This window comes from Malaclemys terrapin, chromosome 3 (assembly GCF_027887155.1).
Source record: "Malaclemys terrapin pileata isolate rMalTer1 chromosome 3, rMalTer1.hap1, whole genome shotgun sequence".
Classification (NCBI taxonomy): domain Eukaryota; kingdom Metazoa; phylum Chordata; order Testudines; family Emydidae; genus Malaclemys; species Malaclemys terrapin.
Genome location: NC_071507.1, coordinates 202,828,891 through 202,850,307, shown reverse-complemented (window position 1 = coordinate 202,850,307; position 21,417 = coordinate 202,828,891). Strand labels below are relative to the sequence as shown.

The following is a 21,417-nucleotide window of genomic DNA, read 5'->3' as shown; positions in this document are numbered from 1 at the left end:
ATTCACCCAAGCTTCCTTAATTCCTCTCCCTGGCCAAGTTGAGAGACTCTGACTCTGTTGGCTGGAGGTGACATCTTGCTGTACACAGGGTCTAACCCCTTTATCTGCATAGAGTGTGGGTTCCCCAACTTGCTCTAGGTGCTTGCACCATCCATCTTGGTATTAGTGGGAGCAACTGCCTGGAAGTCCTACTGAGAACAGCACATGCAGGGAGAAGTTGATAGAGCAGCAAATTTTCAGCTACCTGAACATTTCATGCAACTCACAGTCCCGGCTATCAGTCAGGAGTGAAACTGTATGGATGGGTTTCCAAAATCTGGGATAGTTTGGGTCAATCTGGGACTGTCACCAGCTCTTCCCACATTTGACTCCTCAAATAGGGGTCTTTCATTGACAAAATAAATTAGATGCATGGGAACAAGCTGGAAAATCCTCCCTTCCTGCAGTGGTTGATACACTGCAAGATCACAGCTTGATGCATGTTTTTTCTTGAGCAGAGCAGCTCAGAGACATCAGCCACAGAGGCAGGAAAGAGAAGTCACTGACTTTCAGCAAAATAATACTAAAGAAACTAAACTCTTTGTGTCTGTAAGACTCCGTTAAGTACTGGGAGAGTTTTTTGATTCTGTTTCCAAGGCCACATAAGTGTCTCTCATAAGAGAGTTGTGAAATTGTCTGTGTGTCACAAGTGGAAGAGAATAATAATCTTTTCCTATACAGAAAAAAAATCCTTAAAGAATAAAAAAGCTGGACCCATGGTTCATGTCTCAGCATAGCAGACTTCCAGCTCCCAGCACTAAGCATAGAAACACGTATTGCCCAGACCACTCAGTGCTGCTCCTAACCATCTTAATGCTATTCAGTATGCGGACTATTTGTCCACCTCTCGTTCCTTTGAGCCAAGGATCTCGAAGGCTACAATCCTGTCATGAGCTCAGCTTTATAAACACTCAATTTAGCCTCTCTTCACCTTGTATCCTTTGCTCTGTTTTACACATGGAAAAACAGGACTCTGGGAAGTCATTTGCCCAAGATTTCACAGCAGGTCCATGTCAGAGCTGGGACTAGAACCCAGGAGTCCTGACTCCATTCCCCTGCTCTCACCACTGCACTGCCCCGCCCCTGGAGCAGGGAAAAGAACCCAGGAGTCCTGGCGCCACCCCCTTGCTCTCACCACTGCACTGCCCCGCCCCTGGAGCAGGGAAAAGAACCCAGGAGTCCTGACTCCATTCCCCTGCTCTCACCACTGCACTGCCCCGCTCCTGGAGCAGGGAAAAGAACCCAGGAGTCCTGACTCCATTCCCCTGCTCTCACCACTGCACTGCCCCGCCCCTGGAGCAGGGAAAAGAACCCAGGAGTCCTGACTCCACCCCCTTGCTCTCACCACTGCACTGCCCCGCCCCTGGAGCAGGGAAAAGAACCCAGGAGTCCTGGCGCCACCCCCTTGCTCTCACCACTGCACTGCCCCGCTCCTGGAGCAGGGAAAAGAACCCAGGAGTCCTGACTCCATTCCCCTGCTCTCACCTCTGCACTGCCCCGCCCCTGGAGCAGGGAAAAGAACCCAGGAGTCCTGGCGCCACCCCCTTGCTCTCACCACTGCACTGCCCCGCCCCTGGAGCAGGGAAAAGAACCCAGGAGTCCTGGCGCCACACCCTTGCTCTCACCTCTGCACTGCCCCGCCCCTGGAGCAGGGAAAAGAACCCAGGAGTCCTGGCGCCACCCCCTTGCTCTCACCTCTGCACTGCCCCGCCCCTGGAGCAGGGAAAAGAACCCAGGAGTCCTGACTCCATTCCCCTGCTCTCACCACTGCACTGCCCCGCCCCTGGAGCAGGGAAAAGAACCCAGGAGTCCTGACTCCATTCCCCTGCTCTCACCACTGCACTGCCCCGCCCCTGGAGCAGGGAAAAGAACCCAGGAGTCCTGGTGCCAACCCCCTGCTCTCACCTCTGCACTGCCCCGCCCCTGGAGCAGGGAAAAGAACCCAGGAGTCCTGGCGCCAACCCCCTGCTCTCACCTCTGCACTGCCCCGCCCCTGGAGCAGGGAAAAGAACCCAGGAGTCCTGACTCCATTCCCCTGCTCTCACCACTGCACTGCCCCGCCCCTGGAGCAGGGAAAAGAACCCAGGAGTCCTGGCGCCACCCCCTTGCTCTCACCTCTGCACTGCCCCGCCCCTGGAGCAGGGAAAAGAACCCAGGAGTCCTGGCGCCACCCCCTTGCTCTCACCTCTGCACTGCCCCGCCCCTGGAGCAGGGAAAAGAACCCAGGAGTCCTGACTCCATTCCCCTGCTCTCACCACTGCACTGCCCCGCCCCTGGAGCAGGGAAAAGAACCCAGGAGTCCTGACTCCATTCCCCTGCTCTCACCTCTGCACTGCCCCGCCCCTGGAGCAGGGAAAAGAACCCAGGAGTCCTGGCGCCACCCCCTTGCTCTCACCTCTGCACTGCCCCGCCCCTGGAGCAGGGAAAAGAACCCAGGAGTCCTGACTCCACCCCCTTGCTCTCACCACTGCACTGCCCCGCCCCTGGAGCAGGGAAAAGAACCCAGGAGTCCTGACTCCATTCCCCTGCTCTCACCACTGCACTGCCCCGCCCCTGGAGCAGGGAAAAGAACCCAGGAGTCCTGACTCCATTCCCCTGCTCTCACCACTGCACTGCCCCGCCCCTGGAGCAGGGAAAAGAACCCAGGAGTCCTGGTGCCAACCCCCTGCTCTCACCTCTGCACTGCCCCGCCCCTGGAGCAGGGAAAAGAACCCAGGAGTCCTGGCGCCACCCCCCTGCTCTCACTGCTGGGCCGCGCTGCCCCTGGAGCAGGGACTGGAACCCAGGAGTCCCGCAGCCTGGTGCCCCGACCTTAGCCACACCACTAGGCCCCGTGGACCCTCTGCCTTCACCCTCTCTAAACAACAGTGCAGCGCCCCTCCCCCCTCCACTGTTCGCCCTACAGCAAAGTGTCAATAAAGTTATTGAAATTGAAAAAAAAAAAAAAAAAAAAAAGAGCGCTTCACCTCTCGCGAGAACTGATCAACCCGCTCCAACGGACGCTCTCGCGAAAGTGCGAGAGGACTAGGCGGAAGTCTCGCGCGATTTCCCTTTGCCCGCGAGAAGTGGGGGGGAAATCCCGGCTCGGCCTCAGCAGCATGGGGAGCGGTGGGCTCGAGGCGGTTGTTTCCCCTCCTCGCAGGTGCAAAGCGGCAGCTTCCTGAGTCACTCCCGCCCTCGCGTGTGTTTATGGGCAGATTCGTCTCTCCCGGGGATGGAGGCGAATCTGCCGAAGCGGAAAGAAACGCGCAAGTCGCTGAGGATCAAAGTCATCTCCATGGGCAACGCGGAGGTGGGCAAGGTGAGGAGCCGTGGAAGCAAGATGGGGAGGGGATTGGCTCCGAGGGGAGTGACTGACAAGCGGGCTGTCCAATCGGATACCCTGCAGCAGGTGGAGGCGGGGCATGCATATGCATTACCCAGTCAGACCCCAGCATTGTGGGGGGGAGCTTCTGAGTGGTGGTTTACTGGTGGAGGGGGCGGGGTGCTCACGCTGTCCTTTCATTGGACCAGAAGGCGCGGGCCGGGACCGTTGCTTCTGTGCCCCGCCCCTTCGTGGGCGGGGCGTCCTGACGTCCCTATTGGCTTTAGAGCTCTGCCCCCCTGGATCGGGTCGGGGGGGGGAGGGGAGGAGACTCTCCCTCGCTCAGAGCAGTACAGGGGCCATGACTCGCATTCTGGTGACCCCAGCGCTGGGCCCTGGGCTGGGAGCTGCGCCTGCCCGAGCGGACACCCCCGCGTGGGCGTCCTGGCCCCACTGGGGCCCCATTGCCAACGTCCAGCCATCAAAGGTCATGAGTCGGACCCCCAGAAGTCATGAGATTGGCCCCAGATCCCTGGATTGTCTAAGCAAATCTCGTGCTCTGTGTTCTAGGCCCGTCTCTGGATGTTTGAACTGCCCGTGCCCAGGGTGTGCGCGTCGCGTGGGACCGTGGGTGTCGCCTGCTCTCCCGCATGGACAGGCTTCGCTGATTTGGGCCCCTGCTGCAGGGGCTCTCACCCCCCACATCTGCCCATCTCCTGCCCAGCAATTAATCCTAGTCCCCCGTCAGTTCTGTCCCCACCCAACGACTTGCTTCAGTCCCCCAGCCCTCCTCATCACCACCCCCTCAGTTCAGCCCTCCTACCCCATCGACCCCCACTGCCCTCAGTTCATCCGCCAGCACTCACCCTGTCTGCTCAGAACCTGCCATGGTACAGCCCCATCAGCCCTCCCAGCCTCACCTCTGCTCCTCTTAGGATTCTTTACCCTCCCCAGGCCTCAGGGCCTGCAGTCGGGTCCCCACTTCTACTTTCCAGGCTGACAGTGGGAGCCTCTCCCTCACAGTGGTCGGGGCTCCCACTGTCAGCCCTCTGCAGGTGGCTGTGGCACTTGCTGGGAGCCCCAGGGTGGTCAGACAGCGAGCGGGCACTCCCCCCTTCTCCCCCCCCCCCCCGAGCAGGGGTTCCCAAATTCTTTCCCCCTGAGGCTCCCTTGTGCAGCTGCAACAGGCATTGCGGCTCAGTGTTAACACTTCCCACTGCGTCCAGGAGGGAGACTGAGGGTAACGGGGGACTTGCCCAGGAGGGGGCTGTGAGTCGAGCTGTTCAGGGGGCAGATGAACCTTTGAACCGTGCCCCTCCCTCCCCCGATGAGTGTATACAGTCTGATATTGCTCCCTTCCATCTCACCCACCAGGCAGGCAAGCCATCATCCCCTCTGGCTGATCAAATGGGAAATCAGGCAAGGGGCTGCTGAGTACGCAGCCTGGTCTCCCCGAGCCGCCACGCGTTCACCGGGGAGAGGGGAACCACGGGACGGGCATGGCCTCTCGCTTCAGCAGGGACCAGGGCCAGCGAGAGGGGGAAGGGGCCGGGCAGGTGCCACAGCCAGCCCCCGCTGACACCCTCTGCCTCAGCAGCCTGCTGAATGCCTTGAGCGCCTCACCTGGCAGGCCTGTCCCAGTCACCTACCAGCACCCCGGGGCTCCTGACAGGCACCGCCTGCCCAGGAACAAGGGAAGGGTTCAGGGGCTGCCAGTGCTGGGCAGAGGCAGGTGCTCAAGCCGGGCCTGGCCATTACTAATGACGGCCCAAACACAGCATTGTCCAGGAGGAAGACAGAGCAGCACTGCTGAGCCCTGGTTCTTGGGGGAGGGCGATGGGGCCAATACTCCATGGGGCCTGATACCCATGGATCACGGGGTGCAGTGGCTCAGAGCGGGAATGGTCGTGAACCTTCCAGCTGCCCTAGGAGCCACTGTCTCTTGCAGCCAGCCCCTTGTTTGCCTTCTGCCACCTGCTGTGGGCACTGGGCTCCTCTGGCCCTGGGTAGGGGCCATTGCCGGCCGCCACTCCGTCACCGTCCACTTTGTAATGCCCTCCCCTGCCCCCACAAACTCCGCCCATGGCTGCACCAGCAGACCACCCGGGACTGTGTCACGGCCCACAGTTCAGGAACCCCTGCCCTAGAGCCCACCACAAAGGCTGCCTTGTCCTTGTTGCCCATGAGGCATGAGCGGTATCATCCCCGGCTAGCGGGCAAAGTGCAGCACCAAGGAGGGAAGGGACTGGCCCAGGACAATCCAGTGGGCGACAAGGAATGGATCACTTGATGATGACGTATTCTGTTCATTCCCTCTGGGGCACCTGGCATTGGCCACTGTTGTAAGACAGGATACTGGGCTAGATGGACCTTTGGTCTGACCCAGTATGGCTGTTCTTATGTTCAGTGTTGTGTGTTTGGAGGGAGGGGTTTATTTTACAGCATGAATCTTGTGGTATTTGGTCTCTTTCCTAAATCCCCAGCTTCTGGAGCCATGTGAAAACGTGAGAGTCTCCTTTTTTTCGCTGGAGATGGGACACTGGATGGGGAGGGTTCTGGATTACTACAGTGAATTCTTTCCCAGGTGTCTGCATGGTGGGGCTCGCCAACCAGCTTAGGGTCTAACTGAAGGAATTTCCCCCCAGGTCAGATTGACAGGGTTCGCCTTCCTCTACAGCATGGGGCACGGCTCACTTGCTGGTTTAAAGTAAAGAGTGGATTCTCTGAAACTTTAAGGCTTTAAGCCATGATTTGAGGACTTCAGTAACTCAGCCAGATGTTAGAAGTCTATTACAGGAGTGGGTGGGTGAGGTTCCGTGGTCTGCAGTGTGCAGGAGGTCAGACATGATGATCACAATGGTCCCTTCTGGCCTTAAAGTCTGAATCTATGAGCCTTCATGAGTGAAGGGAAAAGCTTGAAAACATGACTCCTAAAGGCTTTAAAAGCATAGAGGCAGAACTCAAAATGTACAACTTTTAACTCTCTTTTTTTAAAACCAAACTCCTGAGACAGGCTTCCCGGAATCCTCCTTGGCTTTGATTGCTTGGCGTGAATTTGGCAATGCTGAGATCACGGAGCAAATCAGTAGAACTGTTGGGAGTAGAATCCATATGTCTTGACTCCTGTATAATGATCGTCACATAAAACTAGCCTCTCTTTACACACATTTTGCATTTTCTTAGCCCTCCTTCTCCCAAAATAATTTAGAGCACAGAGCCTCAGTTGTCCATGGGGCAATGGCAGGTTCTGCTTAGGAGACAAGCATGCATCAGGAGTAGTTGCTTCGTGGCTAATCTTTGTGTAATTGCAGTGGCTGGCCAGTTCAAGTATATAGAGACAGAGTATAGCCAGCAGCCGCCTACCCACAACGTGTTTCCTGCTGGATTTTCCTGGGGGACTGTATTTTGTGTTTTAATGTCGCTGCTCACTAGGTGCCTTCCTGCATCTGAGAAGTTTCCCTTACTTGCTGGGTGGAGCAAAGTAGTGTTACTGAGCCTTGAGAGCACATCTGGCATGTGCAGAGTTGGATTCTCCCTTCAAAGAAAGAGAGAAGGAGAAGGAAGTAGCACCTTCCATGGGGGAATATGATCCAGGTGTTACCTTTGCCTTGTCCCTTTGTTCCCATCCACATTCTGATGTGAAGAACTGCCAGTTTTATTTACTAAATAATTCCAAAATCTAGTCTCTTAAAATTACTGACACCACTAAGACTGCAATGCATTCACTGTTGCTTTCTAAGCTAGATTCTAACATCCTCTTTGCTGGCCTACAGGGGTCTACTACACCCAACCTACAGTTGGTCCCAAACAACATGGCTTGCCTCATCTTAGCATTTCAAATGTTTAGGGCACTCAGGGTGCAGCACAAGAACAGAGTAGGTAGAAACCTCTTTGATCTGTGAATTCGATTAAAGGCCTCATCCTAGGGATGTCGCTGGGTGGGGTGCAGCAAGGTTGTGAGGTCCTCTGCCAGGCACACCAAACAACCCGTATGCCTCATCACGTTACCATGCCACCCAAGCAAGCCTGTGTATCGGATGCATTCCTTCTACCATATCCCTTATGTGTGGTATCCCCAGCGCCTCATCTTGTCACCATCAAGTCAGATAGATTGTCAGCTCTTTCTATCTCGGGGTTTTGCACAGCTGCCCATTACCAGAGCATCTGAGTGCCTTCCGTGGAAAATAGATTGGCAATAGCAAAGCCCCTAGTGGGCTTCATAGAGGCCCTGGCTCTTCTCCCTTCTTGATGTATAAAACTCTGCTCACAATCAGTTTATTTATTTTGGTTGATTCGTTTGTTATGGGCCCCCACCTTGCCCTTCCAGGACAGTAACAATGTTTTCACTTGTTGTGCAAAGTGCCACGGATTCTGTATACCAATAATGCGGTCAATAATCGTGTGAAACAACTTTCTCTGTGATATGGTGCGGACATGTTCATACTCGCCTCTCTTCTTGTTCTAGAGCTGTATCATAAAGCGGTACTGTGAAAAGAGGTTTGTTCCCAAATACCTAGCGACGATAGGAATCGACTATGGCGTCACCAAGTAAGTGCCCTTTTCTAGCTACTTTTATGGATAAGAATTGCAAGTGAAAAGCCCTGTACCATGGTGGCTTTGTACACGTGCCAGGGCTCACCAATCAGTTCTGCATTTGACGCTTGCTGAAAAGAGCAGAAGTGAGTAAATGTAGTATAAACTTGAGCATTAGAGGGATCTTAAGAAAGAAGTCATGGCAAAATGACATGATCTCTGACATTCCTATATGTACCGTAATATTGCTATCTATGACCTTCAATGTGTATCATAAAATATACTGCATGTTCAGTGTGGCCAGGAAGACCTTATCTTCATCTGTTGACTATTGAGTGATTTTTGATAGTAACATCACTGGCGTTTGAGGGCTTGAGTTGTATTATTGATTAGGTACGACCAACTTGAGATTGAGTGATCATTTCTTTTCAATGCTTTGCTCCCTTTCTGGTGTGTACAGAAATCAACAGGAGAGGATTTCTTGTCCAGCTAAAGGTAATGGAAAGAGAGCAAGAGATCTGGCTGGCCTTTGTCCCCCTTTGTTGACTAGCTACCATGCACGACAGTTATTCGCCCACACAAGCCCCCCTCCTGTATTTTTTTTTTTTTTATCAAGCTGAAGTAGGGCGGTAAAAATGCCTTGGTCTTACTGATTTGGTGATATTTTCTCTCTGAAGAACGGGACACTGTCAAATGGGAACTCTCTGGGAATCTCATTGGGAGGGAGTTAGCTCTTTCATGGTTCATGCTGTGTGAGCATCATACCCCTTCTGAATGCTTCTCATCTATCATTTCAGAGTACAAATTAGAGATCGCGAGATTAAAGTCAACATCTTTGACATGGCTGGGCACCCCTTCTTCTATGAGGTAAGGGAGAAAGGGCTTCTTCTCTGCAGCATGGTTAGGAATTAAATCGGTCTGTTCTGTCTCAGTGTGATTCTAGATTACTTCTGATCATATAGCTAGACCAGGGGTCGGCAACGTTTGGCACGTGGCTCGCCAGGGTAAGGACCCTGGCGGGCCGGGCCAGTTTATTTACCTGTTGATGCGGCAGGTTCGGCCGATCGTGGCCCCCACTGGCCGCAGTTTGCTGTCCGGGGCCAATGGGGGCGGTGGGAAGCGGCGCGGGCGAGGGATGTGCTGGCCGCGGCTTCCCGCCACCCCCATTGGCCCAGGACGGCGAACTGTGGCCAGTGGGGACCGCGATCGGCCGAACCTGCCGCGTCAGCAGGTAAATAAACTGGCCCGGCCCACCAGGGTGCTTACCCTGGCGAGCCACGTGCCAAACGTTGCCGACCCCTGAGCCAGACATAAGCAGTAGGTAAGTGATGATAAGAGGCAGGTAGCAGAGAAGATCTGTAGGAAGCATAGATCAGCATAGTTGCAGCCGTTCGTACCCTGGCAGAGTGACTGCTTCAGAGGTTATAATTGTATTTCCTGTATCCCCTGTTAAAGTGTTGTGCCGTGCAAGTGACATACTATGAATGACCTCACACCTATGGAGCAGACTGATAAATATTGCTGCTTAGGCACATTTCCAGATTGCCTGTAGCGTAAGTGTGGATACCGACATAAATCCATCACCCTGCCCTCCGTCACCAACCCAGCACTTGCCAATCTGTAATGGTGTAATGGAGGCAGCAGGGTGTAGTGGACGAAGCATGGGACTGGGAACCAGGAACTCCAGAATTTTAACCTTGGCAGCAGCAGCGGCTTCAGGCACCAGCGCAGCAAGCGTGTGCCTGGGGCGGCAAGCCGTGGGGGCGCCCTGCCGGTCCCTGCGAGGGCGGCTTGCCTGCGGGAGGTCCGCGGATTCGGCGGCAGGTACGCTGAAGCTGCGGGACCGGCGGACCTCCCGCAGGCATGCCGCCGAATCCGCGGGACCGGGGACCGCCCGCAGGCATGCCGCCGAAGGCAGCCTGCCTGCCGTGCTTGGGGTGGCAAAAAAGCTAGAGCCGCCCCTGCTTGGCAGGGCTCCTGACTCACTGTCTGACCTTGGGCAAATCAGTTAGGGCCCCATTTTCAGAGGTCCCGAGCACCCGTAGCTTACGCTGACTGTAGCTGAGGTTGTGGGTGCTCGGTACTTCTGAAAATGGGGTCCTAGGCCAGGTGAGGCTGGGAACCAAAACGAAGTGGATTCCCAAAAGCGCTGACCTGAGTGACTTGCCTGAGGCCACAAAAGAGAGTCAGTGTCCAAGCTGACTACATCCCAGGAATCTCTGGTGGGTCCTGGTACTGTGCTCATGGACCAGGCCTTGATCCTTCCCTGCCATAAATAACATTACTGATATTATTTCTTACTTACCCAGAGCCATAAATGTGCATATACAGTGCCTTACTGTACAGGTTCCAGATTCCCTGCCCTGAGGCACTTACCATCTAGAATAGTTTAACATGTATAACCCACTGGCCAGAGTGTGTTATGCATCCCCCTCTGTGCCTCATTCACAGAGGATGCGAGTCACACAGAGCTTAGTTCTCTAGCTCTGGGGGGCCTTGGTCCTGTCACCAGTGTCCGCCAAGATGGCATCCATCACACTCATTCTCACTCTTTTTTGTCCTGGGTAGGTTCGCAACGAGTTTTACAAGGACACTCAGGGGGTTGTCCTCGTGTATGATGTTGGCCAAAAGGAGTCATTTGATGCACTGGATGGATGGATGGCTGAGATGAAGCAGGAGCTTGGACCTCATGGAAACATGGAAAACGTTGTCTTCGTTGTCTGTGCCAACAAGGTAAACCATGCTATGATGAAGAGAAGAGCCAGGAATTCCTGGCTGCAGCACGTTGAGCAGCAACTGCGCTGAGCCCCTGGGAATGAATTCAGTGTGCAAAGTGGGTGTTGGAACTAGCTACGAGGCTAATCTGTGCACTACACACTAGTAGCCATGTTTGCAGGGTTTCCCAGCACCCTGATCTTGGGTCTTGTGTGCAGATTCTGTTCATGATTTCAGAATAGTCATCTGTTTCAATTCCCTCTCCTCCCGCTCAAGAAAATGTAGGCTTCCTCCCAAGGCTGTTCTGGGAAGTCTATCACTGATGCCACAGTGAGATGTTAGAACAGGAGTCAGTGCCTTTGGGATCCAGGCAACTACAGCCCTCTAGGTAGCCCTGTTGCGACTGCTGTACCTGGATATGTGGGGTGTCTCCTTGCACCTGATTCCTTTTCTCTACTTCGTTGGGCTCAGATTGACTGCACCAAGCACCGCTGCGTGGATGAGAGCGAAGGGCGACTGTGGGCAGAAAGCCGGGGGTTTCTTTACTTTGAGACCTCAGCACAGACAGGAGAAGGAATCAATGAGATGTTTCAGGTAACTTGAAATGGCAGTGAAAAGGATGCAGGCCCCATACGTGACCTCCTTTTGTCAATAGCATGTTCATTAATTGCCGTGATCTATAGAATCTATTGACTGTTCATAATAAGGGCTGCATCGTAGTAAAATTCCACCTTTCTAGTCTGAGTCCAGCATATTCATAGCTCCTGTTTAGTAACAGCAATATTCAGAGAGAGGTTGATTTGGCTGTACGGCGAGGACTCCAGGCACATGGTTCTATAGCTGACTGAGAAGAGAGGCTTTTCTGCCAGATGTCCTAGCATAGTACTAGCCATGTGCGATAGGTAGGAGTGTCTTCTCTATTCTGGCAGGCAACAGAGCACTTCTGTTACAGTGTTGCTTGTGTCAAGTTCTGCGGTCTTAGAGCTTTGAGTGCATGCACTAAGAGTCAGCAAGCCCTTGTCCCCACCCGTGTTTCAATATACTCACAATGGCCGTATTGCTCAGCTACATAAACTGGGGCTGCTGGCTTCCGTTCAGAAAGAGGGGACGCTTTCAGCTAATTCCTCTTTGCGTTGGCAGACCTTCTATTCCGCAATTGTTGATCTGTGCGACAATGGTGGGAAACGCCCCACATCGAGCATGAGCGTTGGGTTCACCAAAGAGCAGGCGGACACCATTCGGAGGATCCGCAACAGCAAGGACTGCTGGGACATGTTGGGAGTCAAACCTGGAGCCACAAGGTAAAGGATGCTTCAACATTCTCCTAGTTGTCTTTGATTAACTGCTACTAGAGTTATAGATTTATTTATTTTTTTAAGGCCAGAAGGGACCGTTATGATCATCTAGTCTGACTCCTGCAGAACACAGGCCAAAGCACCTCACCCAGTCATTTCTGCATCAAGCTCGTAACTTCTGTTTGAGCTGGAGCAGAGCTTTAGAAAGACACTCAGGCTTCAAGTGATGGAGAATCCACCACAGCCCTAGGGAATTCGTTTAGTTTGAACTTCCAAACATTGGCTCCAACGCTTAATCTTAATCTCTTCCCCATGTAGGTAGTTATAGGCCACCATGATCAAGTGGTCTTAACTTTCTCTTGGATAAACTAAATAGATTTGAGTTTCTGAAGTCTTTCGCTATAAGGCAGGTTTTCCAGATGTCATATCATTCTGGTAGCTCTCTTCTGAACCCCTTTCAGTTTTTCATCATCTTCTTTTAAGGTGTGGACACCAGAGCTAGACACAATATTCCAACACTGGTCTCACTAATGGCATGATGAGAGGTAATACCACCTCCTTTTCTTGCAAATCATCAATGAAGATACTGTATTGAATAGCTTTGGGGCAAGAACAGATCCCTGTGGGACCCCCACTCAAAGCACCTCCCTAAAATGATGATGCCCCATTTACAATATTTTTTTGCAATCTACTAGTTAATGTTTAATACATTTAATATGAGCTACATTGATTTTTTTTTTTTTAATCATAATGTCATGTGAGACTAGGTCAAATGCCTTACAGAAGCCCAAGTGTATTACGTCAACAGTTACTGTATCAACCAAACTTGTAATCTCATCAAAAATGAGAGATAAGTTTATATAAGACCTATTTTCTATAAAAGCGTGTTGATTTGGAATTAATGACGCTACTATCCTTTAATTAACAAGGAACCTGGTAAGAGTTTCCAGCTAGAGAGGGAAAGTGGTTTGATTGGGAACACAACCTGTTTGAACACCTCTCTAGTACCTCTTATTTCTTCTGTGGCCTTGGGCAAACTACTTAATCTTTCTCCGCCTCCATTTCCATGTCTATAAAACAGGGAGCGAAATACCTGCTTCACTAACGTTGGTAAATCACTTCAAGATCCTCCCACGGAATACACCTTACCACCTTCGAAGTGCTAGGTAGCATTGTCTGTACTTTCCCCTGGGATGATGTAACACTGGTCATCTAGACTGTGGATTTACCTGTGCAAAGTTCAACAGTTGCAGCTGGTGCTAAGGACTTATAACACTAAACCCAGCAAGGCCGTTCCTGCCATTGCTACTGAGGAATACCAGTGGTGAGATACAGCTTCACTTGACTTGCCACATGGCCGATCAGAGTGAAGTACCCAGAAGACAGTGCGGTCCAGTGGTTCGGGAACTGGACTGGGGCTCCGGAGGAGACCAGGTTTCTATTCCAGGCTTTGCCACTGGCCTGCTTTCCTGGCCACTTCACCTCTCTGAGCCTTCGTTTTCCCATCTGTTAAAATGGGGATAATTATATTTGCCTCCATTGTCAGGTGCTTTGGATCTAGGGATGAAAAAAGCATTATAACGGATGCTAATCTTCTGACTATGTATACTTACCAGCTGCACAATCTTTTGTCCTTTCTCGGTGCTTCATTGTCCAGTTCAGTTCGTCTGACAGTAGCCCTTACGATCTCTTCAAGAGAGATGTTAAGATTTGTACAGATGAAGCAGTATCTTTTCCTTGCTCTCTGGCTGTAGGGAAGTTTTTGTGCTGCCATAAAGCTACTGTTTTCTCTCCACACCTTGCAGGCAAGCACTTGCCATCACAATGCTTCTTTCTGTGAAAATTGCTGCTGTTGTGTTTTGGCTTTTTTCCCAAAAAAGCTGCAAGACTTCCCCTGTCTTCCTAAAGATGGCTGACTGCTGGTTGGAAGTGATCATTAGCACCCATCCTACAGAGTGTTGCAAGTGATTAGAGCAGGGGATTGAAAATCTGGGATTCCTGGCTCCTGCTGAGTGACCTGGACAAGTCAACTCACCTCTGTGTCTCAGTTCCCTATCTGAAATTCCCAGAATATCTACCCCAGAAGGGTGCTGGGAGGCTCAGCAGATGTTTGTAAAGCACTCTGAGATCCTTAGCTGAAAGGTGCTATACTAAAATGCAAAATGGATTATTTATTGTGCCCAAGAAGAGAACTGCCCTGAGACACTTACAGTCTAGAATAGTTTAACATGTAAAACCCACTGGCCAGAGTGTGTTACGCATCCCCCTCTGCACCATTATACATTCAAGTTTCAAATGACCCCTCCAAGTTGCTTCTGCTCTGGCAGAGTTCAGGACCTGCCATCCGCCAGGCACCTTAGCCCCCTGCATAAATTAGTAGCTCTGCAGCTGGGGAAGGCAGTGCTCACGCCGACATACGAGGGCCAGGAGAAACTGACGGTAAGGGAATTGCTGACGTCACTTGCTCCACAAGAGCCCTTCCCACAACCTTAGTTTCTCCCTATCAGCTGACTGCTGTGACGTGAGGTGACTAGGCTAAGTTAGTGCTGTCACCCCTCCAACACACAGGACACAGTATCTTCTCTTCAGTATGCAAATAGGATGCGGCCCAAGGCCACTTAATTCCAGGGGCCTGCAATGGCCCTCTACCCCAAGGTGAACTGAGCTTGCACAAAAACATCCGCACATGCTGCTTATATAGTCTGAAATGGTCATAACTCTTAAATCAAACCCAAGTTCTTTCAAAGCCATCTGCTGCTCCTATGAAAGGTTTCAGAGGGGTAGCCATGTTAGTCTGTATCAGCAAAAACAACCAGGAGTGCTTGTGGCACCTTAGAGACTAACAAAGTTATTTGGGCATACGCTTTCGTGGGCTAAAACCCACTTCATCAGATGCATGGAGTGGAAAATACAGTAGGCAGTGGAAAAACGGGTAGTGATCAATGGCTCCATGTCTAGTTGGCAGCCGTTTTCAAGCGGAGTGCCCCAAGGGTCGGTCCTGGGGCTGGTTTTGTTCAATATCTTCATTAATGATCTGGAGGATGGCGTGGACTGCACTCTCAGCAAGTTTGCAGATGACACTAAACTGGGAGGAGTGGTAGATATGCTGGAGAGTAGGGATAGGATACAGAGTGACCTAGAGAAAGTGGAGGATTGGGCCAAAAGAAACCTGATGAAGTTTAACAAGGACAAGTGCAGAGTCCTGCACTTAGGACGGAAGAATCCCATGCACTGTTACAGACTAGGGACCGAATGGCTAGGCAGCAGTTCTGCAGAAAAGGACCTAGGGATTGCAGTGGACAAGAAGCTGGATATGAGTCAACAGTGTGCTCTTGTTGCCAAGAAGGCTAACGGCATTTTGGGATGTATAAGTAGGGGCATTGCCAGCAGATTGAGGGACGTGATCATTCCCCTCTATTCGACATTGGTGAGGCCTTATCTGGAGTACTGTGTCCAGTTTTGGGCCCCACACTACAAGAAGGATGTGGAAAAATTTGAAAGAGTCCAGCGGAGGGCAACAAAAATGATTAGGGGGCTGGAGCACATGACTTACGAGAAGAGGCTGAGGGAACTGGGATTGTTTAGTCTGCAGAAGAGAAGAATGAGGGGGGATTTGATAGCTGCTTTCAACTACCTGAAAGGGGGTTCCAAAGAGGATGGATCTAGGCTGTTCTCAGTGGTACCAGATGACAGAACAAGTAGTAATGGTCTCAAGTTACAGTGCGGGAAGTTTAGGTTGGATATTAGGAAACACTATTTCACTAGGGGAGTGGTGAAGCACTGGAATGGGTTACCTAGGGAGGTGGTGGAATCTCTTTCCTTAGAGGTTTTTAAGGGGAGGCTTGACAAAGCCCTGGCTGGGATAATTTAGTTAGGAATTGGTCCTGCTTTGAGCCGGGGTTTGGACTAGATACTTCCTGAGGTCCCTTCCAACCCTGATATTCTATGATATGTGTGTGTATATATATGTGTGTGTGTGTGTGTATATATATATATATATACACACACACAGTACAGTAACTCCTCACTTAACGTTGTAATTATGTTCCTGAAAAATGCAACTTTAAGTGAAACGATGTTAAGCGAATCCAATTTCCCCATAAGAATTAATGTAAATGGGGGAGTTAGGTTCCAGGGCAGTTTCCCCTACTCTGCAAGCAGCAGGGGTTGGGGGCTCAACCCTCCACCCGCCCATTCCACCCCTTCCCCCAGGCCCGCACCCTTGACCCGCCTCTTCCCCCCCCCACCTCCTCCCCCTTTACTTCGCATGCTGCGTCCTGGCTCCTCCCCCCTCCCTCCCCTCCCTTCTAAATGCCACAAGCCAGCTGAGTGCCACGGGAGGGAGCGGGGAGGCGCGCCGAGTCCTCGCTTCTCCCCCCTCCCTCCTGCCCGGGGCAATTAGCTGGCTTGCCGCGTTGGGGAGGGAGGGGGAGCCTGCGCACCGAGTCCTCGCTCGTCCCCTCTCCCTCCTGCCTCCAAAACACCACAAGCCAGCTGATTGCCGCCGGCAGGAGGCGGGGGGAGGAGGGGGAAGACGCTGATCCGCGGCGTCTGCCGGCAGGTGGGAGGAGGGGGAAGACGCTGATCCGCGGGGTCTGCCGGCAGGTGGGAGGCGCTGGGGGGGGGGGTGGGAGGGGGCGTAGGGAGGCTGCCAGCTGTGGAGAAAGTAGGCAGCCAAACAACGTAAGAGTGGAGCATTGCACAACTTTAAACAAGCATATTCTCTAATTGATCAGCAACATAACAACGAAACAACGTTAAGCATAGGGTGACCAGATGTCCCGATTTTATAGGGACAGTCCCGATTTTTGGGTCTTTTTCTTATATAGGTTCCTATTACCCCCCATCCCCTGTCCCGATTTTTCACATTTGCTGTCTAGTCACCCTAGTTAAGCGGGACGACTTTAAGTGAGGAGTTACTGTACATGAAAAGATGGGAGGGTCACTTCCTTGCCAAACTTTAGCTTGCAAAGCCCAGCTGGTCTGGTTGGAGGGCTGTTTGCAAACATCTGGGAAGAATGTATTTTTTCTTTCCACTAATCTTGTGCTGAGAAGCAGTCAGCATGCTTTTCCTCTCGCTTCCCATCATAATTTACCTTCAGGCACAGTCCAAGCCTGGAAGATTTCAGCCTGAGAGGGAAAAGTTTGGAAATTTATGAGAAACTGCAAAGAGCCGGGAGTGGGGAAGGTTAGAATGGGAACAACTCTGTGCCTCCACTGCTCTTCTCCCCGCCCCCCCCTCCGATAGTCTGTCTCCCGAGCAGGGAGTGAGGGCTGATGGGTGCCTCCTAACATGGCAGCTGGGAGCAGTACATAAAGGAAGGGCTCCGGACGTCACCCTCTTGCTGATGATTGTCTCGTCTCTCATAGGGACGAGGTGAACAAAGCCTATCGGAAGCTGGCAGTGCTGCTCCATCCGGACAAGTGCGTGGCTCCCGGCAGCGAGGACGCTTTCAAAGCTGTCGTGAATGCGCGGACGGCGCTTCTCAAAAACATCAAATAGAGGACGGAGCCGGAAAACCCACCCTGGTGGACCCCATGCCCACAGTTCCTGGAGAGCCAGTTGACCAGGGCAACCCTCTCCTCCCCAGCACCCGTTACTGTCTTAGTAATGGAGACTAGGGGCCTCCTCCTGCTTCCACTAACTGCCGTAGGAACAGGAGTTGGCCCTCGGTAGCTGCGTTTCACCATGCGCCAGTTTCTTTCTATGTCGAGAGCTGAGCAGAGGAGCTGTGTCCCATGCACCCAGCCTTGAGCAAGTTCCTGACTGAGTCTGAGGCCCAGGTTCATGGTTGGCGTAAGCAGGTGCAACGCCCCTGAAGACAGTGGTGGTGCACAAGTTCTCACCAACAATGGATTTGGCCCCTGGTCTTGTTTCAGGTGAATTCTTGAATGAAGTCTCCCCCGCTAGGCATTACTGGCCCTCGAGGCCTCTCCTTAGATGAGTGGGAGGGGCTGGCTTCGAGCCCATCGTTGTGGTTGTTTATCCCAATGCTAAAAACAGCAAGAGTAATCTGGCCTACTCCAGCACAAACAAGTCCCGTGTGCTGTGGCCTGAATGATCAGCCTACAGCATCGGCTCTGTGTTTGCTCTAGATTCAGAGGCAGGACGCCGGCAGAGGCAGCTACAACTACCTCTGAGGTCCAAGGAACCTCAGGTTATGGTCCCTGATTCCTTGAAACAAGTAGAGAATGTCAGTGACCTCTGTGTTAGCCACGTGGGATCAGGGGCTGACTTCTTGGTCACAACAGGACATAAGCCTGCTCATTTCTTAGCCTCTTAAGTAAGGGCCCGATAAGGAACTTGGATGGGCAGTGAATTGTCCCTGGTGGGAGAGAAGCCTTCTCCGGCCAGACTGGGAAGCACTATCGCTGGAGAGGGGAGGGCAGAGGAATGCAGCTTCTCGAATGTGGCTTGAGTGCAGAGGCCTTTGCTCTTTGTGCCTATGCCAAAAGCCCAGCGAATTCCCTAAAGAGAGCACAGCGGGGATGAAATCCGGGACGTGAGTGTTTAAAACCAAATGCCACGCGCCTGTGGGCCGACTGTCCGCAGGGAGAGGCTGAGCGCAATGCACCAGGGAATCCTATGCCCTAAGATTGGATTTAAAACAATATTCACCCCTGGCGCACCTGAGCGTGCTCCAGATTCCTGTTTCAGCAGCGTGGGCCTGAAATGCTGATCACCCTGAGCTCCAGTTGACTTCGCAGGGAGCAGAGTGCCCCTCTCTTGTCTGGCACACTAAGTTATTTCATAGGGACGAGCCAATTCTATGTTTCCTCGTGTGCTCAGCAGCACCACCTATCCTGAGCCTGCAGAAGTCAAAGGCAGTCTGACTTTCACAGCAAAAAGCTTAGTTATTTCTCTGTCTCGGAGCCAGGCTGCAGAAACTTCACTCCTGGAAATACTAAACCCAACAGGAGAGATGTGCCTGAGGAAAGATTAAGGATTAGATGGTGCTTAAACCTGCCTGGAGAGGAAAGGGAGCAAGGAATTGTCTGTCGTCCTCATCCCTCTGCTCCAGCATTGCTGCTCAAATAGCAGGAACAATCTCTGTCCTTCTCCCCTCTCAGATTGCAAGTTGCTGGGGGCTCGGGCACCAACCCTGCCAGGGTAGGGCTGCAGATCCAGCATCTGCTACGGGCAGGCTGCTTTATTGGGAAGGGCACACTGCGCCCTTAAAGGGTGTTGCTGCCGCCGCCCACGTACAGCCACTCCCACCTCTCCCCGAAGGCAGGTTCAAGGCCACAGGCCAGCCCAGAACCTCCACAAACTTGGCATGATACTGATTAAGGTACCAGTGGGTACGAGCCTGTCCTGATGGGGTTGTTCAAGTGAACAGTATGCCCCCACAGCCCTTGCACGTAGGATGAGGAAACTAACACACTGAGGAATTCTTTCAGGAAAATACAGGCCCAGGTTTTGTTGTGCACCTCTGAAAACAGAGCCCCTTCTTTTGGCACCCAAGCCTTGCACACTTCCTTCATTCCCTTTAAAATTCCTCCACTGCAAATCTGCATGCAAGTAATGCAGCTTCCTAGGGGTACCAGAGCAAATGGGGTTAGGACATTTGTGAGACTGGAGGTGTGTGCTTGTGTCTGTGACAGTGCTGGAAATAGCAATCATCTCTTCTGCTAGGGGAGCAAAACCATTGCACTCATTTGATGGTGGTGTGAAGGGAATGCTTTAGCTCTTACAAAATGTCCAGGGTGAGACTTCCAAGCCAAAAATGAGAGCACCACCCATTGTATATTGATCCACCTGTGCACTTTAAACTTTGACACTGTATCATATGTGATGTGGAGAGTAGGCTTTGCTTGTGGGTGTATTTTCTCTCACTTCAAATAAGTCTCTCCCCCTGCTTAACCTGTTAGATTACAAGTTCAGTCTTCTGACCATTGTGAATGTCGTGCAAGATAAAATTGCCATAAACCCGGGTGCCGCTTCTTTGTATTTTCACATGCTGTTTTCTTTGTCTTGCGTATTGTGTTGCATTCTGGGCATCTCATTTAGTCAGAGTTCTCCTGAAGTCGCGACCTAATTCTTACAAGGCTGTGGTCAGTAGTTTAGGCTCAGAATTTGGCCATTGCGCTCTTCCTGAGAAACTATAGCCATGATTTTTGCTGGAACCACACAGAAACAAAGCTGTGCGCTCCCGCTACGGGTCTGCAGCAGCTAATCAGCTTTCTCCCTTGCATTTCCATGGGTGCCAGCTAGAAAAGGACAATCAGTAGGGGACAGAGGCTTGAAGCTATGAAAGTATTAAACAGCGGGAAATTAAAGACAAATTCCACACGCGCACCCCACAACGGAGTTTTCCGTTCTTAAAATCCATTATTTCATGCAGTTGGTGCAATTCAAGACATCCTTTCCCTCTCACTTTCAAGGCAACTTTTCTGTCTCTCCCTCCAGCGCTGCCAAAAGCAATTTAAAGGTTGATTTGTTTGTTTGTTTGGCTGCGAATTTCATAAGACTACATTATTTTGATCTACACCAGGTTTCTGATGCCAGATTGCGGGGAGATTGGGGGGGCGGGAAGAGAGAAAAGATCTGCTGAAAAGCAGCTGTTATACCTCAGACATATAAATAATCATTTGAGACATTGCTCCATAAGGTTAACTTTATTTTTAAATTAGCAGCATTTCTTCTCTCCGAAAGCAAATTCAAATGTTACGGGGCAGATCCTATGCTGGTGTTAAATCAGCATTGGAGTACGTGGAGCTAGGTTAGTCTACATTCTTAAGCTTTTTGGAGGCCTTCTCATCTCCCATGCTAGGGAAACCACTTGATTCTGGCTTCAAACCTAGTTCTCTGTGTATTTTCCAGGAAGGAAGGATAAATAATTCTGCTGCTGGATGGTGCAATTCCAAGCCATAATTCTAGGAAGAGTCTTGTTAATGGCCGATTGTTGTTCAGAAATACTTCCTATGTTCAGGGATGCCCTTACCCCTTCTGGATTGTTGGATATATAAACTGTGACTGCACTGTGTTTTACTCTTATAAAAATACCTTTTATTCTATTGGTTGAATTTATGTCTGCTTTTGTTGTTTACATGAACTGACTGGAAACACTGAAATGACGCTACGCATGCATGTCTTATCTAGAGACTTGATGTACTTTTAAGCTGTGTATTTTTATAAAGCAAAACTGAGTTTAAAACAAAAGCAGCACTGTGTATTTCTCTTGACCCCTGTAACTTACCCTAGTGAGAAAGTTCTTTACTGTTCATGTCTGATTGCAGTTCGAATCACTTCTAACACCCCTCTTTTCTACTCCCCTGCTGAGCTGACACTCGATGGTGATAAATCTTTGCTAGGTCTAGCATAAAACTTAATACTGAACTTGGCTTTGTGGGCAACGGAGGGCTCTGAACAGAGGGCTCTATACTAGGGAGAGGCTAAATTAACCAGTCTCCTGTACCTATAAATCTATGGCCTGAGCCAAAGCTAAAGGAATAATAGGTCTCTGAACACTTACCTATTTTAGGGTTTTATACTGATGCCCATCACTGGAGCATCTGAGCCCCTTCCAC

General features: G+C 51.4%; 1 protein-coding gene across 1 annotated transcript; it reads left to right on the top strand.

The window, feature by feature from the left end:
* Positions 1-3,104: 3,104 nt before the first annotated feature.
* Positions 3,105-21,044, top strand: DNAJC27 (DnaJ heat shock protein family (Hsp40) member C27). Its single transcript, XM_054023774.1, has 7 exons — positions 3,105-3,340; positions 7,809-7,891; positions 8,674-8,743; positions 10,445-10,609; positions 11,063-11,185; positions 11,732-11,892; positions 17,257-21,044. Exons 1-7 carry the CDS (start codon positions 3,254-3,256, stop codon positions 17,387-17,389), a joined length of 822 nt encoding a protein of 273 aa, XP_053879749.1. The 5' UTR covers positions 3,105-3,253; the 3' UTR covers positions 17,390-21,044.
* Positions 21,045-21,417: the final 373 nt, after the last annotated feature.